Raw genomic sequence first — 23,087 nt, forward strand, 5'->3', positions numbered from 1 at the left:
AAGATTTACCCTATTCCTTTTCAAAACCATTCACTTTTTTTTTTTTGACATTTTTCTTCTGCAGCAAATTAAAGTTACAGTTAATAATACAACAGTAAAAATTTTGATGTTAAAAAAGCAAACACTAATATAAAAGAAGGAAAAAAAATCTTATAATTAAGATCCTAATCTCCTCCTTAAATATTTGCCTGTTTTTTTTTTTACATCCACTGACTCCATTTTACATTCTCAGCTCAGCAGAGGTAGTCTGCTCAGCTCATTTCATCTATCTTTGCATTGGGAGTGCTGTCCAAGGCAGCGGCCAGGCTCCCTTTAGGCAGTGGGGACAGACAAGCACCTTCTGGCTATAATCTGTCCTCAACATGCTCAAGATAGTCAGGATGAGCTGTATTCTGGCACTGATTTTCATTTCTCTCCGTTAACTGTAACTATAATTATAACTAGAATTAACCCAATAACTTACAATACAGTAACCTTGCTTTCACTCTGAGGCAGGCTGCAGCCTAGGAGTGTGGGACCCATTATGGGAAACATTTGGGGATTTCACAGGATTTACTACAAGATCTTTTAGGAGAAGGATCCAAGCACAGAAAAGGGATGAATTTAGGTGACTTGGGGATGAAAGAGGAAAAATAGAGGGGTAAGGGGAAAGTGGGCTGGTCAGCTTGCTTGTCTGGCCATGCCCTGCATCTCATCAGCATAGCCTGTCCTACCTTCTCAAACTTCATTTCTACCTCTTTACCTTTATGGGGGCTCTACTCTGTGTGCGTGTCTGCATACATGGGGGTGGAAATGCAGCAACCAGAGTCAGACCCCGGGTTGGAGGGCCTAGGCATCTGTGCTGCAGCAGCTGGAGAGACTGGAGTGGGTGGACTTTAGAGTTGGATAGATGCAGCTAAACTGTTACGTAAGCATGGAAAAAACAAAAGTGCTTAGTAAATAGTATTCTATTTAGAAAGATAAAACCTAATGTATTCATATCACACAAGGATGATGAAGTACCTTCCAGTCCATTAGTAAATAAGGTGAATTATAAACAACTATTTGGGATAAACATTTAAGTCAGCAAGACAAAATGGAGGGAAAAAAATCACCACCGTCAACAACAAATGATGTATTCTTGATTTAAATCCAAAAGGGACAGTGAGATACTCTAGTCTGACCTCCTGCACACTCTCTCACCACCCACATATCACCAGCCTTTAGAATTCCCTTGTTTACTCCTGTAATAGACCATAACAATTATGTTTAGTGCTAGACGTTTGCTTAAAGTGCAGCTTCCAGGAAAGCATTAAATATTGATATGAGGAGGACAAGAATCTTCCCTGGCAATTTGTTGAGGCATATTAACTATTTATGTGCCATTCAAATTTATTGGGCTTCAACTAGAGATTCTTGCAGTGCCTTTATGTGACAGTTTTTAAAAGTCTGTGGATGCAAGAGCTTTCCCCAATGACAGCACTTCTTAGCTGTTATCAAATCAGTTCTCAGCCTATTTATTTATGAACTTCAAAATTACCCCTAGAAAATTCAAATTCTTTGAGCCCAAGAATACTTTGAAAAGCTGGTCTGAAGTCCACTCAGATGACTCACTCAGGACTCTGAGATGTCTTCAAGAATCACTTTATGTCCGGAGAGAAGGCACCTACAAACTTGTTTAGTAAAGTCTGAGCCAAACTCTTTTGTGTTAAATTATTGACATTATCCACATTTCTATAACATTATTCAACCAGGACAAAAGAAACATAAATTCAAAATCTCAGTTCAAATAGTCATTTTCTACCTCAGGAGAGAAACAGAACCATCAGTCTATACTGTTTAGATGAAAAGTAGTCTCAACCCATGTCACTGAAGCTATATAAGCATTTATACTTCATATCAGATGAAGACTGCAGTATGTTTGACTCCTAGCAGTCCTTCCTTTTTTCCTTTTCTTGATACAAACTGTTTAACTTGCTTTCCTGAGGATCGGGGTCCTACTAAAGTCATACAATCGTAGCATCACTTAGGTTGGAATGATCATTAAGTTCAACCAAATCAATTAACCTCATTTTAAATGAGACAAATAATACCTCATCTTACCCTGATCTTCCTCATAACTCCGTCCCCAGTTGAAATACTTAAACATAGCATCATCGACTCCTTTCTTGACCTTCTTTTTTTTGAGGGGAATCAAAACGAAACTCTAATTATGTGGACAGACAAAAATTTTATGAGATCTTTTATATAATTGCATTTCTTCCTTTTGTTCCTACTCTCATTAACCCATTTATAAAGACAATTCTTTCTAATTTATTAACAATTGCTGGATTTCCATAGTTCCCAAATTTTCTCCAGGTTCCCCAAAATTGCCCACAGTTTTTTGGTTTCTCCAAATTGCCCACATTGTTATTTGCAAAACACTCATTATCATGACATTTGCTAAACAGGTCCTCCAGACATATTTCCCATACATCTAATTTCACAGATACATAGGCAAGCTCTTCCTGTAATTATTAGTAATGCAGAATTTAAATAATATTTTAATCATAACTTGTACAAGCTTCGCTTCAGTCCAGCATCAACAATGCGTTGATTGACTGATGCATCAAAATCAATAATACTTTTTGAAAAGATGTAAAACAATTCATTTGCTCTCTGACTAGGGAAAGTTCAAGATAACAATTTTCCATTATAGAATGCCAATGATTTTCCATTAAGAAATGCTGCTGTGAAAATGTGTTTCTCTGTAGCTATCATTGTTCTCCCTTGCCTTGAAAGTGAGCCATTAAATTTAAGAAAAACTGCAAGGTCACGATAGAATAGGATGGATCATGGTTAAGAGAATCATGAGTAAAGCTCAACACTCAGCTTTAAACATGGCTTTATCTTGTTTTTCACTGAAAAAAAATGGAATAATATATATTTGTTTACTGTTCACACAGCTATGACTCAGAGGAGACTGTATACTTGACTGGAGCTACGGTGATTGATTACCTGAAGTGCTTCTGGATTAAATCAGTAGGAAAGATGCTTATGCAGAGCTGCAGTGGGAACTTGCTTATATTTTTTAGTTTGCCAAATAATGAAAAAGATGGCAGGCATTTTTAGATTTTCTCCTTATTATTGTCCATTATGGAGAAGGGGAGAATAAGGACTGGAGAAATTAGCAAGCTTGCTGGCAGGCATCTTAATTACAGGAGTCCTTTTCTATTCTTCCTTCTAGATCCAACCATGCAACTACTTCAGTGCTAATATTTCACACTAATATCATTATCATGCTTTATTTCTTCATCTTCAAAGAGCAATGTTATTTAGAAAAACTAACTGCTATTAACTTATCTGGGTCAAAAATCCAAAATACAAGAAGAAAATAAGTGTTAATCTATTGAGTATGTAACTTAATTTAAGGTTCACTAGAGACACTTTAAATGGATGTAAAGTAATAAAGAAAACTGACTGAATTTAATTTTAAAGAGCTTTCTAAAATATTTTTGCCAATTAAACAGAAGGATACACTCAAACAAATGAACATGGCTGAACATGAGGTTCAACATGCTGGGTCCTGCACTTCGGTCACAACAACCCCATGTAGCACTACAGGCTTGGGGCAGAGTGGCTTGAAAGCTGTGCAGAGGAAAAGGATCTGGGGGTGCTGATTGATGCTCACCTGAACATGAGCCAGCAGTGTGCCCAGGTAGCCAAGGAAGCTAATGACATCCTGGCTTGTATCAGGAATAGTGTAGCCAGCAGGACCAGGGAGGTGATAGTCCCCCTGTACTGGCATACCTTGCCCTGGTGAGGATGCACCTCAAGATCTGTGTTCAGTTTTGGGCCCCTCACTACATGAAGCACATGTAGACCCTGGATCATGTCTAGAAAAGAGCTACAGAGCTGGCGAAGGGCCTGGAGAACAAGTCCTGTGAGGGCACTGGGGCTGTTTAGTCTGGAGAAGACGAGGTTCATGGGAGACCTTACTAGTCTCTACAACTACCTGAAAAGAAGCTGTGGGGAGCTGGGGGTTGGCCTCTTCTCACAGATAACTAGTGATAGGACAAGAGGGAATGGCCTCGAGTTGCGTCAGGCGAGGTTCAGGTTGGAAATGAGGAGACATTTCTTCTCAGAAAGAGCAGTCAGGCATTGGAACGGATTGCCCAAGGAGGTGGTGGAGTCACCATCACTGGGGGTGTCTATGGAAAGGTTGGACGTGGTGCTTAGGGAAATGGTTTAGTGGGTGACATTGGTGCCCCCACCAATTGTTGGACTAGATGATATTGGAGGTCTTTTACAACCTTAATGATTCTATGATTCTAAATTTAACAAAGAATGCATAAGCATAACATCATTGGAAAATCTAGTATCCTCCTTCCTTCAATAAGATTTCAGGCTATGATCTCCACCCACGTCATGTTTACATAGTTTTTAAATGACCTTAAAGAAAGTATTTCCTAGAAGGAAAAAATTTTACCCTGTATCTATGAGAATAGATACATTCTATGAGAATATCTATGAGAATACAGATGCAATTTGAAAGGCAGAGCACATGAAGGAACATGCAACAGAAAGAAAAGGGAGCCCTTTAATAAACTGAAAAGCTCTTTGCTGAACTTTTTTCTTATTAGTTTTATAATATTTTAATAGATATTTTAATTAGCAAGGCATAAAGCTGCATCGGTTTGGGAGTAAGGTGAACAAAGTAAAAAGGTGAGCAACCAGGGGAAAGGTGTATATTCCATAGACTGCTTTGATGATCCCCAACAATAATCTTATAAGGTTTGCATGTTTTTTTCACTGAAATAATTTAATCCAGAATCTCCTTTCCTCTGATTAGTCCCTGTGCAAAACTGCACAAGAGCAGGAGATGAGCTTTCAATTTTCCTATAGTATGATTCTCTTATCCCTAGCATACTCATAACACTTAATTTCTAGCTCCTAAACAGTACATATTAGTTTGGATTTTTACAAAGGCTAAATGATTCTAAATAGTCCTATGGCTCCTGACCTTTAACATGTCTGTTGCTATAAGTTGTGTTTTTCTTTGTGTGGTTTTCCCCACCTCTACAGACTTGAAGTTGCAATACATTTCTCCTGCAAACTGCAGCCTACCCACAATCATAAACAAATTACACTCTCTGTGTCAACATTTGAAACCAAGTCACTAAATCATAGCGTGCTGGGATGGAATTACTGCCCCTATCATCTACCACTTACTGCTATCAAAGCATATAACCGGATTAGTGGGAAAACAGCTGTATTACTCATACATTTAAGCTCTGTCTAACAGCAGGTTTTCTTTCTGCAACAAAGCACAGCACTTCAGATAAGAAAAATTCAAATCCCAGAGGAAATCATGACACATTAACCCCTGGCAGTCTTTACATGACTTAACAGTTCATTCAGCCCTTTTTCTCTGGAAATAAATGCAAGAACTATATTAAATCAGTAGAACTAATGTATTTTAGCACATCCACTTTTAAGCTTTTTGTTTCCCAGGATTTCTCCATATACCAGGCATGGTTGATTAAATCATCCTGTCACTTTCTAGAAGTGATTGGCATAAGCTTAAATCCATGTCTCAGTTGTGGGCATGAATCATCACACATATGGGTTTTGTGGGACAACATCTTGGCAGAGGTTAGCAGTAAAACAGCTCTTCAGTTAACTCAAAACCTCATTAAAAACACTCTATGGTTATTAAATCTAACAAACCATAAAACAACTGTTGATTTCTTGGCCAAAAGATCCAGAAGGGAAAGAAAAAATTGCAGATAATTTTCAGTATTCATATATCAATTCACTAATATTGTGTTAACTATAAATTATAATCTTTGGGGGGGGGGCTTTTAATTAGACAATGATGCCATTCTAATACCAGGATGCTTCAAGAGAAACCGTCCTTAAGCAATAGCATGAAACATAATGAACAAATTACATTTCCTTCACCTAGATCAAAACACTTTAGTTGATCTTTTGGGATTATGAAGGAACCAATGGGGATAGATTTATTTTAGATATGCCTTATCTATTATGGAATACAATAATGTGTAGAATTCCAGTGTAGAATAATTATGTCTTTTTCTCTAACACACTCAGGGTACCCAGGAAAATGTTGCAGTCCCCATCTCTGGTGGTATTTAAAATACACATGGCTGTGACACTTGGTGACATGGTTTAGTCATGGGACTTAGGATGTCAGGTTGATGGTTGGACTTGTTGATCTTAAAGGTCTTTCCCAACACAGATGATTTTGTGATTCTGTTGTTATTCTTCCATATGATCCTCAGATCATTAAAAAATAATAATAAATAAAAACAGACAAAAATTAATGAGCCGTCTGACTTTTAACATAGTACAACAAACTAATAAATCATACAGCTTTTTGCTAAAGGTGTACATTTCAATCAAACATGAAAAGAAGACATACATGAAAACCGTATGGCAACTAATACCAACATTACAATGGATAAATGCTTTATAAAATTTTGCATGTGATACGCTCCTGTGAATAATCTTAAGAACAAATTATACTGAATGTGATAATACATCATCTTAAGCAGTGTCCTCTCGGTACTTAACTTTGGTTTGAGGCTTTGCTCAGACTGTGGAAAAATAGAGAAATCTAACCTAAAATCCTAAAAAAGACCAGACTTCAGGATTTACTTCTCTCACCTGTAATAGTAAAATCTTTTGTTTCTTATCTACAGCACATGATTCTCATTCTGTTACAGAAAGAAAATATCAGAACACAATCTCTCCCACAATTTCAATGTGTAAGTCATCTAAATACATGAAACAGGTAATAGGAAAGTAATTACAATACTAAAAATATTTAATATGGAATTTTAAATCTTAGATGCACAACGTCAAATATCACTTTATAGAATACTTAGAGATGGCATGTTCTATTATGTATACTTCTGTGAGTGTTGCTTTCCTCTGAAGATGAACGCAGCTCAAGAAAAAAGTCCTCTTTGGTTCTGAAGTCAAATATCAAAAAGTGGCTCTGATGTATTAATTTCATTCAAAGAAAAAAAGGTCCTTACATGTTAAAAATTACAAACCACTGGGAAAATGTGCTCCAGAAAATTTTCAAAAATTTCTAGTCCTTTTTTGAAACAAATCCCAACCTTGGGACCTCACTGTAATAACACTGAAACTTACTTCATAAAATATCCTAATTCTAAGACTTACTACCTTACTATCTTACTACCTTACAGCATTAAGATACATTATTTCTGGCCAGCTTAGAGTAAATGAAAGAAAGAGTTGTTAAAAATGCATGAATCAGTATGGGTCCACACCTTCAAATGACAAAATCTGGCATAGTTGCATTGATTACAGTAACCAATTTCTATCAGTTTAGGATTACAGTCTTCTTTTTAAGAAACAAACAAACAAACAAATAAAACAGTGAACAGAGTTCAGCTGTCTAATGGCTTTGCAGAAAAGCTTATTTTCTTTTAATAATAAAAAGGTGTTTGTTTTTTTTTTTTTACTGAAATTTAGACTAAAGAAAACCATCTAATTCACTATGAAAAACTTGAAAAAAGGAAATGCCGTTGCAAATAAAATCTTCCCTCTACTACTTGGAGAAAAGTCTAGCTAGACTGACAGCAAAAGATGAAGCAATAAGTGGTGTTCAAAGAAATTTCTGATCGTGATATTTCAGGTCTTTCTCCCTGCAGGCTGGCTACAACACATCTGTAGAAGTTGAAAATTACCTTCAAAATCATTGTAGAGTTACTCACCATGCAGGCTGTCTCTTGTCATTAAGAGTCTGCCAGTGCTCCTATCCTAAATCCTTAGAATCAAAGTATTACAATTCAGCAACTTCATAAAAAAAAAAAAAAAAAAAAAAAAAAAAAGCGCCTTGCCTGAGGCTAGACCATGGCATTCAAGGTATGAGCCTGAAAACTGAAAGTAGCCCATAACAACCTCCCTCTCCCCAAAACAATTTTGCCTTCTGCCTTTTTTAGAAAACCAGGAATTTGCACTTCAATTTCCATGCAAGTATTAAGAAGACTGAAATGCCACTCCACAACAAATAAAGAAATAAATAAAGAACTATTATAAAGAAATATTTAAAAAATCTTTTTTTAGAGAAACAGAAGTTTTAAGGCTAGTAGTCAAGTGTAGTAACCACACATATCACTGAAGTTTTAGATGATGTTCTGAAAGATCTTAGCTGCTGGAAATCCAGCCCTGAAAATGCCAGCATCTCCTTCATTTGGTAATCCTTACAATCCTACCTTCCTTGCACCAGTCCTTTGACCTTCATATTATGTACACTGTCTCTGGGAACAAATTTTGTATATTAAGTCCCTACATGTATCTCCCCCTCTATTATATTACTTATTGTTGTGGTTTAGCCCTGGCAAGCAGATGAGCACTACCCAGCCACTCGCTAACTCTTCTCATGTGGGATGTAAGGGGGAATTGGAAAGGTAAAACTGTGAAAACTCACGGGCTGACATAAAGACTGGTCACTAGGTAAGCAAAAGCAAAGCATGCATGCAAAGCAAACCAGGTACTTCCTATAGGCAGGCAGGTGTTCAGCCACTTCTAGGAAAGCAGGGCTCATCACGCATAATGGTTTCTTGGGAAGACAAACTCCATCACTCTGAACATCCTCCTCTTCCTCCTTCTTTACCCCAGCTTTTATTGGTGAGCATGATGCCATATGGTGTGGAACATCCCTTTGGCCAGTGAGGTCAGCTGTCCTGGCTGTGTCCCCTTCCAGCTCCTTGTGCAGCCCTACCCTCCTTGCTGTCAGAACAGCATGAGAAGCAGAAGAATCCTTGGCTCTGTGTAAGTTCTGCTCAGCAATGACTAAAACATTGGCGTGTTATCACCATTATTGTCATCGAAAATCCAAAATGCAGCATTGCATGAGCTATTGTGAAGAAAATTGACTCTATTCCAGCCAAAACCATGACACTTTATTATGAGAAAAATTGCTTTGCTACCATCAAATTACTAGTTGTAGAACTTCTCAGGAACAACCTCTTTGGCAGGTTGGATGTACAAAGTGTACATCTCTTCATCAGCTAACACAGGCATCTCCACTGCCTGCAGCCTGGATGAAAGAAACCCCCCTACTGCCTCTGTAGCATTGTATCTCCAAAAACAGACTCTTGAAACAGAACATAATATCAGGGGACCACCAACTATTTCAAGAGGATTTGCATGTACCAATCGAGTAGATCCATTAAAGAGACCAGAATATATCAGAACATATCAGAATATATCAGAAAGGACAATTTGGCTACACAGAAGTTTGTTTAAATGACTTTTGCTTTAACTGCTTCCTTTTCTGCTGCAGCTTATTGGCCTTTCATTCAAACATACACATATTGTTGAATCTATGACTTCTATGGCTCTCATTATACTTTACAAGAAAATAGTTAGGCAAATGTGATATTTTGTATTATTTTTTTCTTAGGTCTCTTAGCAGGTTCTCAAAGCTGGCATTGATAAATAGGTTGCTTACAGCTTTGTTGACAACGCAAATTTTTTTATAGAAACAGATACTCACCGAAACTACATTCACAAAGTCATCGTCAGATAAGGTCTCTAACATCTCAATGACCGACGTGCGGATCAGCTTCAATGTCAGTCCACTGACACTTCCACTCCTAACAGAAATCCACAGGATAAGAGAAATGATCACTTTAAAAAAGTATTTTAAATATGCAAAGAAAATATAGAGCACCAAACAGCATTTTCAGCAACTTTCACACTTGAATTTCCAATCATTCTCCTAAATTCTCCAACACACCATTAATGATATAGCATTATTACAATAAAAAAAAAAAGTCCAAAACTGGCATTCCAAGCCACAATCTTGTGCCTATGATTAAGTCATAATGATACATCATTTGCTCACTTTCTTTTCAGAAAATCTGAGCCAGTTTACCACACTCAACCAATGCATTATCTGAACATTTTATACTCCTACACATAGATTTACAGCTTTAAATTTTCAGATACCCAAATCAATTTACCTTGATTCAAGGTAAAACCCAACTTAAAGTGCAGAAATAAAAAATGTTGATAAACCTCTCTCCTGAACTGAAAGCACTTCACCACATTTAAAACCATTAAATGCAAATTCTCTCTGAACATTTCTATCAGTATAAAGCAATCTGTTTGACACATCAAGTTCAGTGCTTCCTTCAGTCCTTTGACATTAGTCTAAACAAAAGAAGCCTTGACAAGGCAAAGAGAGAGTTTTTTTGTTATCAGTTTCCTTGCTCAATTTCTACACTGCATTGAATAAATATCTCAGTATAAACACCAAACATGGGATGATTTTTATATACGAAATCTGAAAAGGTAGCTGCACATTTCCCATATTGTGAAATAGCATTTTTCTTTTGTATCCTTACTGAATAACCTGAATAAGGACAAATTAATAGAGGTATACTGGAAAAATGTAACCTTCACACACACACAAAATATTCCTTTTCGTTTTATTTTGCATTTCTTTCAAAGGGAATTTTATCTATGGAAATATTGCTTGCAAATTAATGATTTATAGAAACTGATCTTTAAATATGTACAGTAAAACGTGAAGTCTGCACAAATTCTTATCCTTCAGGCTCATGAAATTATGATTAAATCCACTTTTCTGTTTCTAGTTCTGATTTTGTGTTTTACAGCAAATCTTAGCATGCACAGGAGAATTTTTCATCTGATTATTAATTATTAAGAAACTGAAAGCAGAATAATACTAAATGAATAAAAAACACACTTCCTTCTACAAAGTTCAAATATCATGTAGGTTTGGTTTGGGCTTTTTGGAAATATATTTTCCCATGTGTTTATTTTGTTTAATACCAATTTTTAATCCTTCCATATATGGAATTCTTAATCATCTCTTCCTTTTTCAGCATACGGAGATTTGTTCAATATATCTAAGAACTTTTATCTCTCTAATGTCAACATTCAAACATTAAACACTTACGCATCAACTAAAATAAGCATGTCTTTGGGAGATGCTGCTCCTTGGATATACCTGAAATAAACAGAGAATATGAATGACTCATGTTTGAAAACACATTTGCTGTGTGTTCTCAACACTTTGCAATCTTTAAATTTACCCATCTTAACAAAAACAACAAAAAATCCTCTTATTGTAACTAGTAGAAAACCATATGCCATCAGTTTCTCTCTTGCTATGTCTCCTTCTAAGTAAACCAATTTTTTGCAATTGCGAAGCCTGAAAATAGGGTATACTGATTAAAATTCACTATTTTTATATGTTGATAACTGAAAAGCACGTACACTATTTCAGAGCTAAAAGTCTTGATGACAGATTAATTATTGCATCAGTCAGGTTTAGGGAAAAATACTTTGTCCTTTGAGATAGTCTATTCAACTACTACTGATCCAAGGATCAGTATACATTACGCCTTGAGAAGCTTAAAGAAAAATATCATGAGAAACAATCCCACTGTTCTCTGTCTTTTACTTGTCTAGTGATTCATTTGCTAGTCTAAACCACCGAGAAATATTTGTAAGCATTTGCAGAAAGTCTGGAAAAATTGGCTCAGTCTGATAATCTGAATTACATCTGATTTTGGCACATTTTATACGAACACTTATTTGATATTTGATTATCTACCTATGAAATGTTTCATGTAAGGCAACACTATGACATAGTACAGTGGATGCTGCATAACAAGTAGTATAATTTGAACATTGGCTGTTCAGAAGAATTAACTGAGTTTATATGAAGAAAACAGTAGTATTTAAAAGTAATGACTATTACATATTAATAATCTAAAAATTTTGTCTTTAAAGTCATATTTAGGAAGCAAGAGATTTATATATATCAGTCCTTTAAGGAAAGCTTACCACGGTCTTCTGCGAACATCATACAGATCTATTTTGTTTGGAGTTCGACTTTTATCTACCCATGGGGAAGCTAGGAAAAAAATATTGTTGTATAAAGTAAATTTATCTTAAGTATTTTTAAACACTTAAAATGAATAAACATCATAGACTTAATAAACCAACATTCAATATTGATAAAAAAAAGCATTGTGTTATTGCAATGTGTTTTTGAACTATATACTTATACCACTATATATACAAGCGTATAATATAATATGGTAAAAATAAATGTAGATAAAGGTTTTAAAGGGCCAAATTGTGTTGAAGAGATAGTTACTGACTATAATTGACCACTGACTTCAATGGAACCAGAATTTCAACTGAAGCGTTTTAGAATACGGAATAATTATTTTTGGACAAGAAAGTACTTTATTTCAAAACCACTTATTACTTAATTAATGTTGGATGTAATAATACTGTGCTCATCTATGCTCTCAGTTATATATCTAAAAAAAATATCCATTGGCTCAAAAGAGCTGTACCTACATAGACAATTTAGAAAAGAAATACGAATGTATCATCTTTCCTGAAAATAAAGTGAGATAGAAATATCCATGTCTGTAAAGAAAATACTAAAATTAATAATGTCTTCTAAGCATTTAATCTAAGCTTTATCATAACTTTCAGCAGGGTAGGCATCTTTTTCTTACTGAAGAAGAAAATGAGCCTTTCAAAACCATTTAACCACTTAACAAACAAAGAAACAAAATGAAAAAAATCAGTGAAAAGTTACATGAAATGAACTGTATTGCAATTTGATTTCTCACTGTATGCCATCAACATTGGGAAAGCTGTTTCCTGATCTTAATCATCTTTCTGTCTAGGAAATAAAGAGAGCTATAGGCAGTTCTAGGATGCTTTGTTAAAAAAAAAAAAAAAAAAAAAAAAAAAAAAAGCACCATATAAAACGAATGGGAAGAAGTATATCTCCATCAATATTAAAAAAAAAGACACCAGCTTTGAGTAGCTGCCTATTTTTGATTTTACTAAATGAACCTTTCCTTAAGTGACCATGAACTGACCATGACTTGAGTTGGTACATTAGTTCCCAGAACATTTAAAAAGAGCAAAACCCACAAGTCATTTATCAGTATAATATATATATTTGTGCACCAAAAGAACCTTCCACTTTAAAGCACTATTGTGTGTGAACTAACACAAGACCACCTGTCAGGTCCTTTGCAATCAAAAGAGAATAAGGTCTCTGAAATTTCCAGAAAGGAAAGAATAGCATTTTCAAGGCTTGTGTATGTTTGTTTTTTTTTGTTTGTTAGCTGGTTTGTTGTTTTGCTTTTTTTTTTAGTAATTTAGGTATCATTACTTAGGTATATGCAATTTGACTGCATTTTGTCTGTGTAACAAAAGACAATATGAGAAATAATCCAGTTACGTTTTTCTGCAAAATCTGAAAGCTACAAAAGTATGCTGACATAGTAACACCTGACATACGAGCACATAATTTCCTTGAGGTCGACACCAATTGCCTTGACAGAATACGCTCCGTAATCAGGCCCTTTAGACCAATTATAACATGACAAATCTTTCGGAAACACGAAGTGGCAAACTTGAACTTGCAAAGAACTACTAAGCAACAAAACTTGTCATGCCTGATTTTTTTATTTCTAAAAGTAGTAAAATGTCTCTATAACAATATTATTATTTACCTTTCCCTTCCCTTCCCTGCCCTGCCAAACCTTCTCCCCCCCCCCCCCCTTTGGAGAGAACACTCAAAACTTCTGCTTGAGACAGAGTAAAATGAAGTCTCAAGACTCTACTAAGTCTTGCACTCAGTTCTATGTTTTTTTTTTTTTTTTTTTTTTTTTTTTTTTTCGGTAGGTTTCTGTATCGCCACAAAGTTGAAACTGAGCCTTTCTGGCTCTATCTATATTAGTATGTTGAATAGCACAATGGCAGGGCAGACATTCACCCAGACTATGCCTTTCCTTCTGGAGATTCCAGCGAGTGATCACATTTACAGTTTTTCATTTGGGATGACAGAATGAGTGATGAACACAATAGCTAAATTTTGCTGCTTGGTTTTAATTTGCTTGGCTCTTTCAGTCTGAACAGTCTTGGAAAGACTGTCAACAGTTTCACAGAGGTTTAGAGAAAATCTTTAAAAACATTATTTCTTACTATACCATTAAAACAGCTTTTCCTGTGCCACATATCAATACTTTTTTCCCAATTAATATATTACCTTCTTTTGAAATAAATTTAACAAGTACCTACAAGCTTAAGTTTCCATTTGAGGGAAATTTACTGGATTTATTCTGTGGCTGCATAATTTATCATCACATAATTAATGGTTACTGCACCATACAAACACAAATTAGGAAATACAACGTTTACCAAGGAAAACAGCTCTACTAATTTTTATGATGTTTTCTACAACAGTAAATGCAATCCAGTAGTAAGTCTCTGCATGGCTAAACATAAATAAGGACTCGGCTCTTAGTGTCTAAAATTTCATTCACACCAAGGAAGTGCTGAAATCCCACTTCAACCTCAAGAATTAACACAACTGCATTATTCACTCATCCTAACCTCTCTCTGGATTAACACTTTTAATTTTAGATGGCTTTGAATGGGCTCACATTTATTCACTGGTTTTGGTGATGTTCTGAGTATTTATGGATCTTATTGAAATTGCTATTACTAGGAAACTGAAATCCCCTTAAGACACTTGATCTCCTACAATCTATTTTTAATTTGCTCCAATTTAATTTTTTATCAATTTTTAAAGATGATAATGTCTATGCAAAAAATAATTAATTATGGATTTATAATTATGTCAAAAATAATTAGAAGGGTTGTTGACAACTCTAAAAATAAAAATAAATTAAAAACAAACAAACAAACAAACAAACATGCATTGCCTTGGTCTATGTACAGAACACCCTATAAAGTCATTTGGGGAAACTGGCTTGGGTCTTACTGTCTAAAGCCTCATGTATAAAGGTGAAAGCAAACATGAAATACACAAGAAGATTAGACATTTTCCTAAAAAAATAAAGATTGGTGATCTTCAGATTTATATGTTGATCTATAGAGCCTATTGTTTAAAATGTACATTTTAAACAGATGCCCTGGAATCTGGCTCACAAAACATCTTGAAGAGATCACCTTTGGTGTACTTCATTGTTGCATAGTAATATTTTTGAACTATGTCAACACTACACAATTCTCTGGTGCATACATTAGTCTTTATTCATCCTTTGATTATTTTCTTGTTTGGCATATGGTTAATTCAATATTTTACAAATTATTCATTGGATTTGATATCCTTTCTATTTGTGCTGTTTGCATTATGGATGTTGTAGGTCTGGCTATATTTCAAGCATGAGCAAGGCATGTTTTTCTGTTATGTCCGCACACATAGTGGAAATCCTCAGTTTTGTTGATTATATACAAAACTAATTCATGCAGTACAGAAGCTGTCCTGGGGTGAAGCCTAAATGAAAGTATTGCTCAAGGGACATCCTGACTGCATCTGCCCATTTCTAACTCATTTGATGATTATGGCACGTGCAGGGAAAACAAAGAGGCACGGGAGAGTGTCATGGACTTTTTCTAAAGTCCTAATGAATGAGACCTGTTACATCTGCCCTGTTCTACTGTTCAGGTATGCCTGCACAAGAAGAAAAGAGGTGCAGATGAATTATTAACAGCTTTACATCCCTGTAACATATTTGGGGAAAGAGGCTAAAAATTGATAGTAAGACAGGTAACAAATGCCAATTATCAAATCCCAGACAGAATTATATTATTCTTATTCAAACTTTATTTTCCTTTCCACCTCAGAGGGCATTAGGTAGTAAACGTTAATGCAGCACTTACTGGGTTAGACAAACAAGTATTTGTTAAAGGTGAATTTTACAAAGCTGTCTCTCAGGAAAACATTCATATGGATATTCAAAACATCCATAAATACAGACCACTCAGTTCCCTATGCCAGATTCAGTGAAGACTTCCAATAATGGAACAAAGTTTGTTCTGCAACCTACAGCTCTTAGCTTCATTTCATATTCCCTCTCATCTTTTAGTGAGTTCATGTGGACAAAAGTGCATTCAGGTACAGAATAGCCCACGCAGGCTGGGAAATGTGGTATTCCTCAGCTTACTACTCAGAAAAATGTCGTGTGAATTTTGGTGTGGCAGCAGCACGTTTGCAGAATTACTCTGTTATTTTTCAGTAAAATGTGAATAGTTATGCAACATGGTAAGTAAAAATAAATACAGCCATAAGTTTAATAATCCCTAACATTAATCATCATAAAGTGCTTTGCACCAGTATACTTAAGACTCAAGATCTATCAGAATGATGACTTGAAAGAATAACTGATTAGTACTATTCCCCCCTTCCTCACCAATTCCATGCTAGAACAGAAGATGTTAAGACAAGACTGAATACATTTACTTAATTCTTAACTATTTTATTCAGACAGTGACTTGAAATTGCCAAGAGCTAAAATTGTTTTCAGGTAAAACCTACCTAACAAAGAAAGCTCTGTGTAATGTCCTCTGTGACTTTTATAGTATCGTCACCGTACGGAAAAAAAAAAAAAAAAAAAGAGAATAATCATCTCACAGAGGTTTTGCAGAATGTATTTACTATATGTTTATGAATAATACTGGGCTGTGTTTCATTCCCAATCAGTCCAGCAGTAAGTTTTACATGGGAACAGGCCATATGTAACCAAATCCATGGTTTTATTCATCCCAAGATGCCAGAAACAAACAATAAAAAAATAAAAGTGATCTGAACCTATGAACCATGAGTACTTCAGTCTGTAACTTAAAATTAGCTCCTCAGGTGTCTGTGTTATCTCAGTTTGTAGGCAATTATTTCTGCCCTATAGGCTGAATTTCATCCTCCATAAATGTATTGCTCACCCAAAGGGGGATGAAGCATCCTTAAAGCTTGAGAAGATTTACAGAAGCACCGAGATAGCATTTTTCTAGGGAAAATTCTGGAGATTTCAATTTGTATTATAAAAACAGAGATGGCATGAACTTCAGAATGAAGTTATGGTAGATTTGTGGCTTCAGTGTTGATTAATTCACTAGAAATAACACATTAGCCTGTAACTGGGTGGATTTGCTCACACAACCACAATATTCAGCACTTCAGTTTTGAAAAATGACCATCTTGCAAGATTTGCCATATCAAGAGTATGGTTAGAACAAAATTATGCCAGCCCATGTCTTCTCCTCCTAGATGTCAAGAAAAAAGGAAGTGAGTAATGCTCAAATATACTTATTACAGTGCAAAAAGCAGAATTATCCAACCTACACACTACCTGTGCTAATAAGCTGCACTACTGGGGAAGCTGGTTTGTTGTTTTTTGTTGTTTTTTGTTTGTTTGTTTGTTTGTTTGTTTGTTTTTTAAAAACTCTGAAAAACTCTGAAGGCTCCTTTAAATGTTGAATTGTTAACAGGAACTGTCAGCTATAAAATATGAAGCCTTTTGAAAAAAATAAAAGTGAAGTTCTTAGTTTTTCAAGGCTTTTTGATTCATTTTGTATGGATTTTTTAGGCTTTCTAGTCTCTTAGTATCTGCTTCAGTAATGACTTTCTTTGAGAGTTCAATATCATAGCTGCAACACTATTGCTTGCCATTAATGGTTAACACAAGAGCAGCTGTGCACAGCAAGTCCTTTATTTGGAGAGATACCACTTTATTTTATTAGAAATTGATTTTCAAACCTGTTCCATTATTAATTTGTCTGAGAAGGGAAAGCTTCAGCAGCAGAGTGAGACCTGCTTTGTTAACATCTGGAGATTTTTTTAGTTTTATTTTTTATTAAGAGGAAAAGACAATGCTAGCTATCCTCTATCCATATATTTAATCCAAGAATTTAAGACTTTAGGAGCAAAAATACTTTTTTTTTCTGGAAAATCAACTGCACCATTCTCTTTCTTTTTCTGTAAAATTTCTTCATTCAATATTTAGTAAGCCCTAATTAGATAGGAAAATCAAAATATCATAGTAAAACACTGGCATGAGCAATGTAAACAGACTTTACCTAATTAAGGTTCTTAACATATCATACTAATTAGATAGATAAACAAAGTAAGACTAAAACCAAGGCTAATCTGTGATAAAAAGGGAGAGAACTGTACTGTTCTGATCACTGTACTCTCCAGCAATGATATAAAGATTGTGACATGACTAACACACCTGCCAATGTTTAGACAATGCTATGAGTTTAAATATGAGTTGATGAAAACAGTAGTACACTGAGCCTAAAAAGAACTTGGCTTCTATATCTGGTTTGATTTCTTAACCTTCAGAGAATCACTGAGAAAGCCATGTTATCTCTCTATCCCTATTTCTTTTATATGCAAAATGAGGACAATGATGTTTTCATTACTTTTAGATCATGCTTTGAGACCAGAGAAAGATGAAAAGAAATGTTATAGAAAAGCTAGATTTTACTGAACTAGTATAGCATTTAAATAAGCTGTAATGGGCTCTCAACTTGAGAAAAACAAGCGAAAACAACTTAAAAATAAAGATGTTTTGGCATGCGGTTAATAGAGAATGAAGGATTTAGTATATAGTGATAAATAAAATAGAGGTGAGAACTATTTGCTTTTTCACCTTACAATTATTTTGAGGAGGAAGAAGTTTAAAATATCTGAAGCAAGTTGAAGGTTGTGTTGTTGCCCATCAGAGGGTGTTTGGAGGATGAAAATTAGTATGCAGTATAGCACAGGAAAATCTAGAGGGGTTTCAGAATATAAAGCCCCCCAGAATAGGCTAGAAGAACTATGTACTATAGATGAAAGAAAACATGGTGCCGTCCATCCAAAGAGACTGTCAGCATGAGCTGTTCCTTCAATCATGCTGTGGAGCATGATTTTTTTTTAGCTTCCCAACTTGAATTCAATACTTTTCAGGGAAATAGAATGCTATCTCCAAAAACGACAGGACTACCAACATCTCAAAATGCTGCTGCATGTCTAGTTCACCAGGAAGCATGGAAAAGAGTTGGTCTCCTTAGGAAATACTATTTTTCTTCACGAGTATGAAGCTTCAAACATTCACTTAAGAAGTTGACGCTGTAGCATTTTTTACTACTGGCTTTCCTGTAATTATATGAACCTCGGCAAAGTAAAAACAAAACCCTCTTCTGTCCATTTCCTTATCTCTCCCTCCTTCCTTCTATAACATGGGTAAGTCAAATGAAGATGAAAAATATATGTCTGGGATCTGTGATAAGCGAAAGCCCACAGAGATGCAGGCTGGAGGCTGCTTTTTCCTCTTTGAAAAACAAATGAACAACAACAACAAAAAAAGAAGTCACAGAGCTATGCAGCATTTGAAGATAGTGGATGTTGCCATATGTACTGTTTTGGGAGCAAGTTTTAAATTTAAGTTCCCATAGCCCCCCATGTTAAATTTCAAGACAGAAGGGGGAAGATCTGGAACATTTGGTAACAGAACAGAACCTCTTTTTCAGTTTTATTTTTGCTACCAGTTGTCTCAACTGCTTTGATCTGATCTTGACCAGCTATAGCGCATGGCCATTTTCACTGCACTGCAGACCAAATACTGCCACAATGAATGTAGATCCCACGATTCTTATTAAAGGATACTGAATCAATTTACAGATTGTCATGGAAGTGTTATTGCTAAATAAAACACACTAGCTGGAATCTGAGACTACTCATTTCATTAATAACCTCTCTAGTATTACACTGTGGCAAATACTACTTACTATACCTCCCTGAGAGAGCTGAGTTGGCATTGCTGACCCAACAGTTTTTCATTACTAAACATTCATCAAAATTGAGTGTGTTTTTATTCTGGTTACATCTTGAAGTCAAACTTTCTTAAGTGTATTTATTGCTATAACTATAAAGTCTCTTATGTCATATTTAGCTGCCAATAAATGTCTGCAGTCCACAGTCCAAAACAAAATACATCCTTTATTCAGGATCTTCATCTTACAAAACTAAATAAACAGAGAGATGAGGTAGTGATTAATAGCAGTGTTTCTTTAAAAAATTTGCTTAATTTGTAATTACTGCAGTGAAAATAATATGCTTCCCATTGCAGTATTTTAATGAAACATTGATTAACAATTATAATCCCCATTAGCTCTATAATTAAGAAGGATTTCAAGACTAAAAGAGGAAGTGATTGGTTTGCACCTACGTCTCCAAGAAGCTTGCCAAAAAAATTGATAGTAAATTGTTCTTTTGGAAAGCTGCTTTCTAAAACTTAGCAACAAAATTAGCTGGATAGATGCCTGAGAAAATTTAGGGAACTTAATATCTGTCAAACCATATTAAACTACTTTAATTAAATTAATTTATTTTTGTGTAACAGACTTGTCCACAGCTCTGTGCTTAATTATAAATTAAATCTGCAGTCTGATCTGTATTAAAGGACCTTCCTGTCTACATGAAGTCAATGAAGTTCTACATGTGCAAACCCACAGGGAATGGTTTCAAGACAAAAAAAGTTAATTTTTTTTCATGAGCTACTGCCACTGAAGAAAAATCAATTATTAAAAAAAAAAAAAAAAAAAAAAAAAAAGGCGTATATTATGTCTTACTTGAGCAGTAGGCTTGGAATATATGACCTCCAGAGGCCCCTTCCAATCTCACAGCCTCAACTTTTCTGTGATTCTGTGAATACTCTCACTTAGTTTTACTCTTTAAAAAGTTCTAATGCATTCTGTATTAGAAGATCCATCTGTTGAATGAGATTTATCCTTCCAAAATATTAATCTCTTTCACCTATTCTATGCAGGTGCATTCAATATCTTATCATCTGGCACTACTTTATTTCATCTGTTTTTTTAAAGCATTCTAGAAATTGAAGCTTTGGATTTGGAAATACTGTGTTGTGATGCCTCCAATTTTATGTCTTTGCAAGTTCCATTTGGATTGAAATGAATTAGTAATTTCAATGATCACATTAAAATGCTATCAGATTACTGCATTTCTCTTCACAAATACATTGCCACTGAAACTAATGAAAATGATAATACTAAGTACCCTCACTATTCTTTAAAAAATTTTAAGGCAATACACAGTTTGCCAAATAATTTCAAGAAGGAGAAGCTTAGTATAAGGAAACTCCATTAAGCTGACTAAAGGCCTGATTGATAGAGGTGAAAAATTAAGTTTGAGGCCCACGGAGGTATCCTGAATCTATGGCTCTTCTCTGCAATTTCTGTCTTGGTGTTCAAGAATGAAAGATGAACTGAGTATATTCTAAGGAAAAAGTTAATGAACAGAATGAAGCAAATAATCTATTAATCTATACAGACAGAAGTCTACCTCTATGTAGTCTCTAATATTTCTGAGGTAAAGACAGGAAGTTGCTGTACAGTTAGTTTAGTTTTACACCCAGCACTGGTTCTGCTATCACTGCATATGTCAAAATATATTTGTGTGTATGCAATCTTTGTAACACTTAGCTTTGTTCTAGTTCTTCTGTTCTAATCTTTGGACTGTTTACATCACAATATAAGAGGAGATGAATACTTTGGTACCATTACTTCCTCATTCTGATTCTATTAGGTATTTTACATAAAATGGAGATTCCTATTTTACTGTATCTAATTACTGTTGTATCTAAACCTAATACCATTTGTTATAAAGAAGAAGATCTGAAAAAAGGAATTGGTCTAAATGTTGTCTCAACCCAGGTCACAGACAGAAAGAAAATGATGTGACACCTTGATAGAGAAAAATATTCTGAGGAGTCAGACAAAGCACAGATGAAAATTATACAAGATCATGTGTGGGATGCTAGAGGAGTTTATAATAGTACCAACAATGGAATACAGGTAGGAAACAACAGGATACATGCAACAAAAAATATTTTTAATTGCATTTATAAAGTATTTCACACACTATCCAACCACGAATATGATCCTTTAATACTGCTGCTTACAATGTTGACAAGGACTGCCTCAGAGCCTATTGAGGGCAGAAGTGATGTGCCATCTAGCCCATTACTCAAGGAAATGGGATACTATCAGATAAAAACAATAAAAACATTAGTTCAAGAAACCTGTGATTGAGGAATTACTCTACAGCTTAGAGGTACTGAAGATTGTTTTTAGGAGAAACAGGACTGCACAGATATACCTCAGCTAATAATAAGCAGATTTAGCTATGCATTTTAATTTTGTTTTTTGATAATTCCAAATTCTTTCACAAATATCATTGCTATGGAGAAACTCATCTCTTTGCAGAAGGCTTACCTATGGCCAACATAACAAAGCAATGCTTGACAATTTGTAATATAATTTTCAAAAATATAATCTGAAAGGCATCCCTTCCAATATATGAAACATGATTCCACTTCTCACAACCTTTATGTGTGCTAGATAGGTCTCTGCAAACTGAGACAGAGTTCACAAAAAGAGAGAGATGGGCACATTTGCACCTAATTAAAAATATAAAAAGCAAAGAGCTTACCAATTTGAGCTATACTTGGAAGAAAATGGGAAGAAGATGCACAGAACAACAAATGTACAATTTACGGCCTGACAGATTGCTCCAGATTACTCTGTGTGTGTGTAAAATTTAGGGATAAGGGAATTACCAGGGATTTATGAATTTATCTTCTGACAGGACTAGACAGCTAATAAATACATAGGCATGTGGCTAAGGATTAAGCAGGACGTGCGAGTTTCTGAGTTTTATACTTAACATAAATATGTGTTTAATGGAGTATATACAAATACCACATCCACCTGCAAAATAAGGAAAGCAAGTTTGTCCCATCTTATAGAGGAACTCTAAGAAATATTATATAAAGATTCTGAGTCTCCTGTGCTGTGAAGAATCTGAAGTGGCCAGGTTAGCTAGACATAAGAATATATTTTTCTATACATAATACGATTTTGCACTTGAAAATGAATTTCCCAGAGGTTGCCACAGAGATGTATTTAAGAAACATTTCTTTTTCAGCACTTGGAAAACACCATTATATGATAAGTGGTGATAAATGATGATCCCAAACTCACTACTAATAGATCTGAAAAGCATTGAAACAGAACCCTTGGAAATAAAGAAATATGAAATTAGCATTTTCAATATTATCTGTTCTTCAATGTCTCACTGTATTTATTTCATCAGTATTTACCATGACAAAACAAACAGGATTCAAGTGCTGTGATATATTCCTTCCTGCAAAATAGCCTAAGGCAGTTTCTCTGCCAATGCTAGCAGTTGT

The 23,087-nt window shown here is 35.0% G+C and overlaps 1 protein-coding gene across 5 annotated transcripts in view; it reads right to left on the reverse strand.

Annotated features, from left to right (window-relative positions):
* CACNA2D1 (calcium voltage-gated channel auxiliary subunit alpha2delta 1) overlaps window positions 1-23,087 on the reverse strand; it is a 413,517-nt gene that overhangs the window by 97,404 nt on the left and 293,026 nt on the right. For all 5 annotated transcript variants that reach the window (XM_082781189.1, XM_082781188.1, XM_082781191.1 and 2 more), the window contains exons 8-10: window positions 11,839-11,908; window positions 10,946-10,996; window positions 9,515-9,614 (exon numbers count right to left, since the gene is read on the reverse strand). In XM_082781189.1, the coding sequence (XP_082637315.1) occupies window positions 9,515-9,614; window positions 10,946-10,996; window positions 11,839-11,908 (221 nt within the window). The remainder of the gene's footprint in view (window positions 1-9,514; window positions 9,615-10,945; window positions 10,997-11,838; window positions 11,909-23,087) is intronic.

Source organism: Aythya marila (genome assembly GCF_965140915.1).
Source record: "Aythya marila genome assembly, chromosome: 1".
NCBI lineage: Eukaryota > Metazoa > Chordata > Aves > Anseriformes > Anatidae > Aythya > Aythya marila.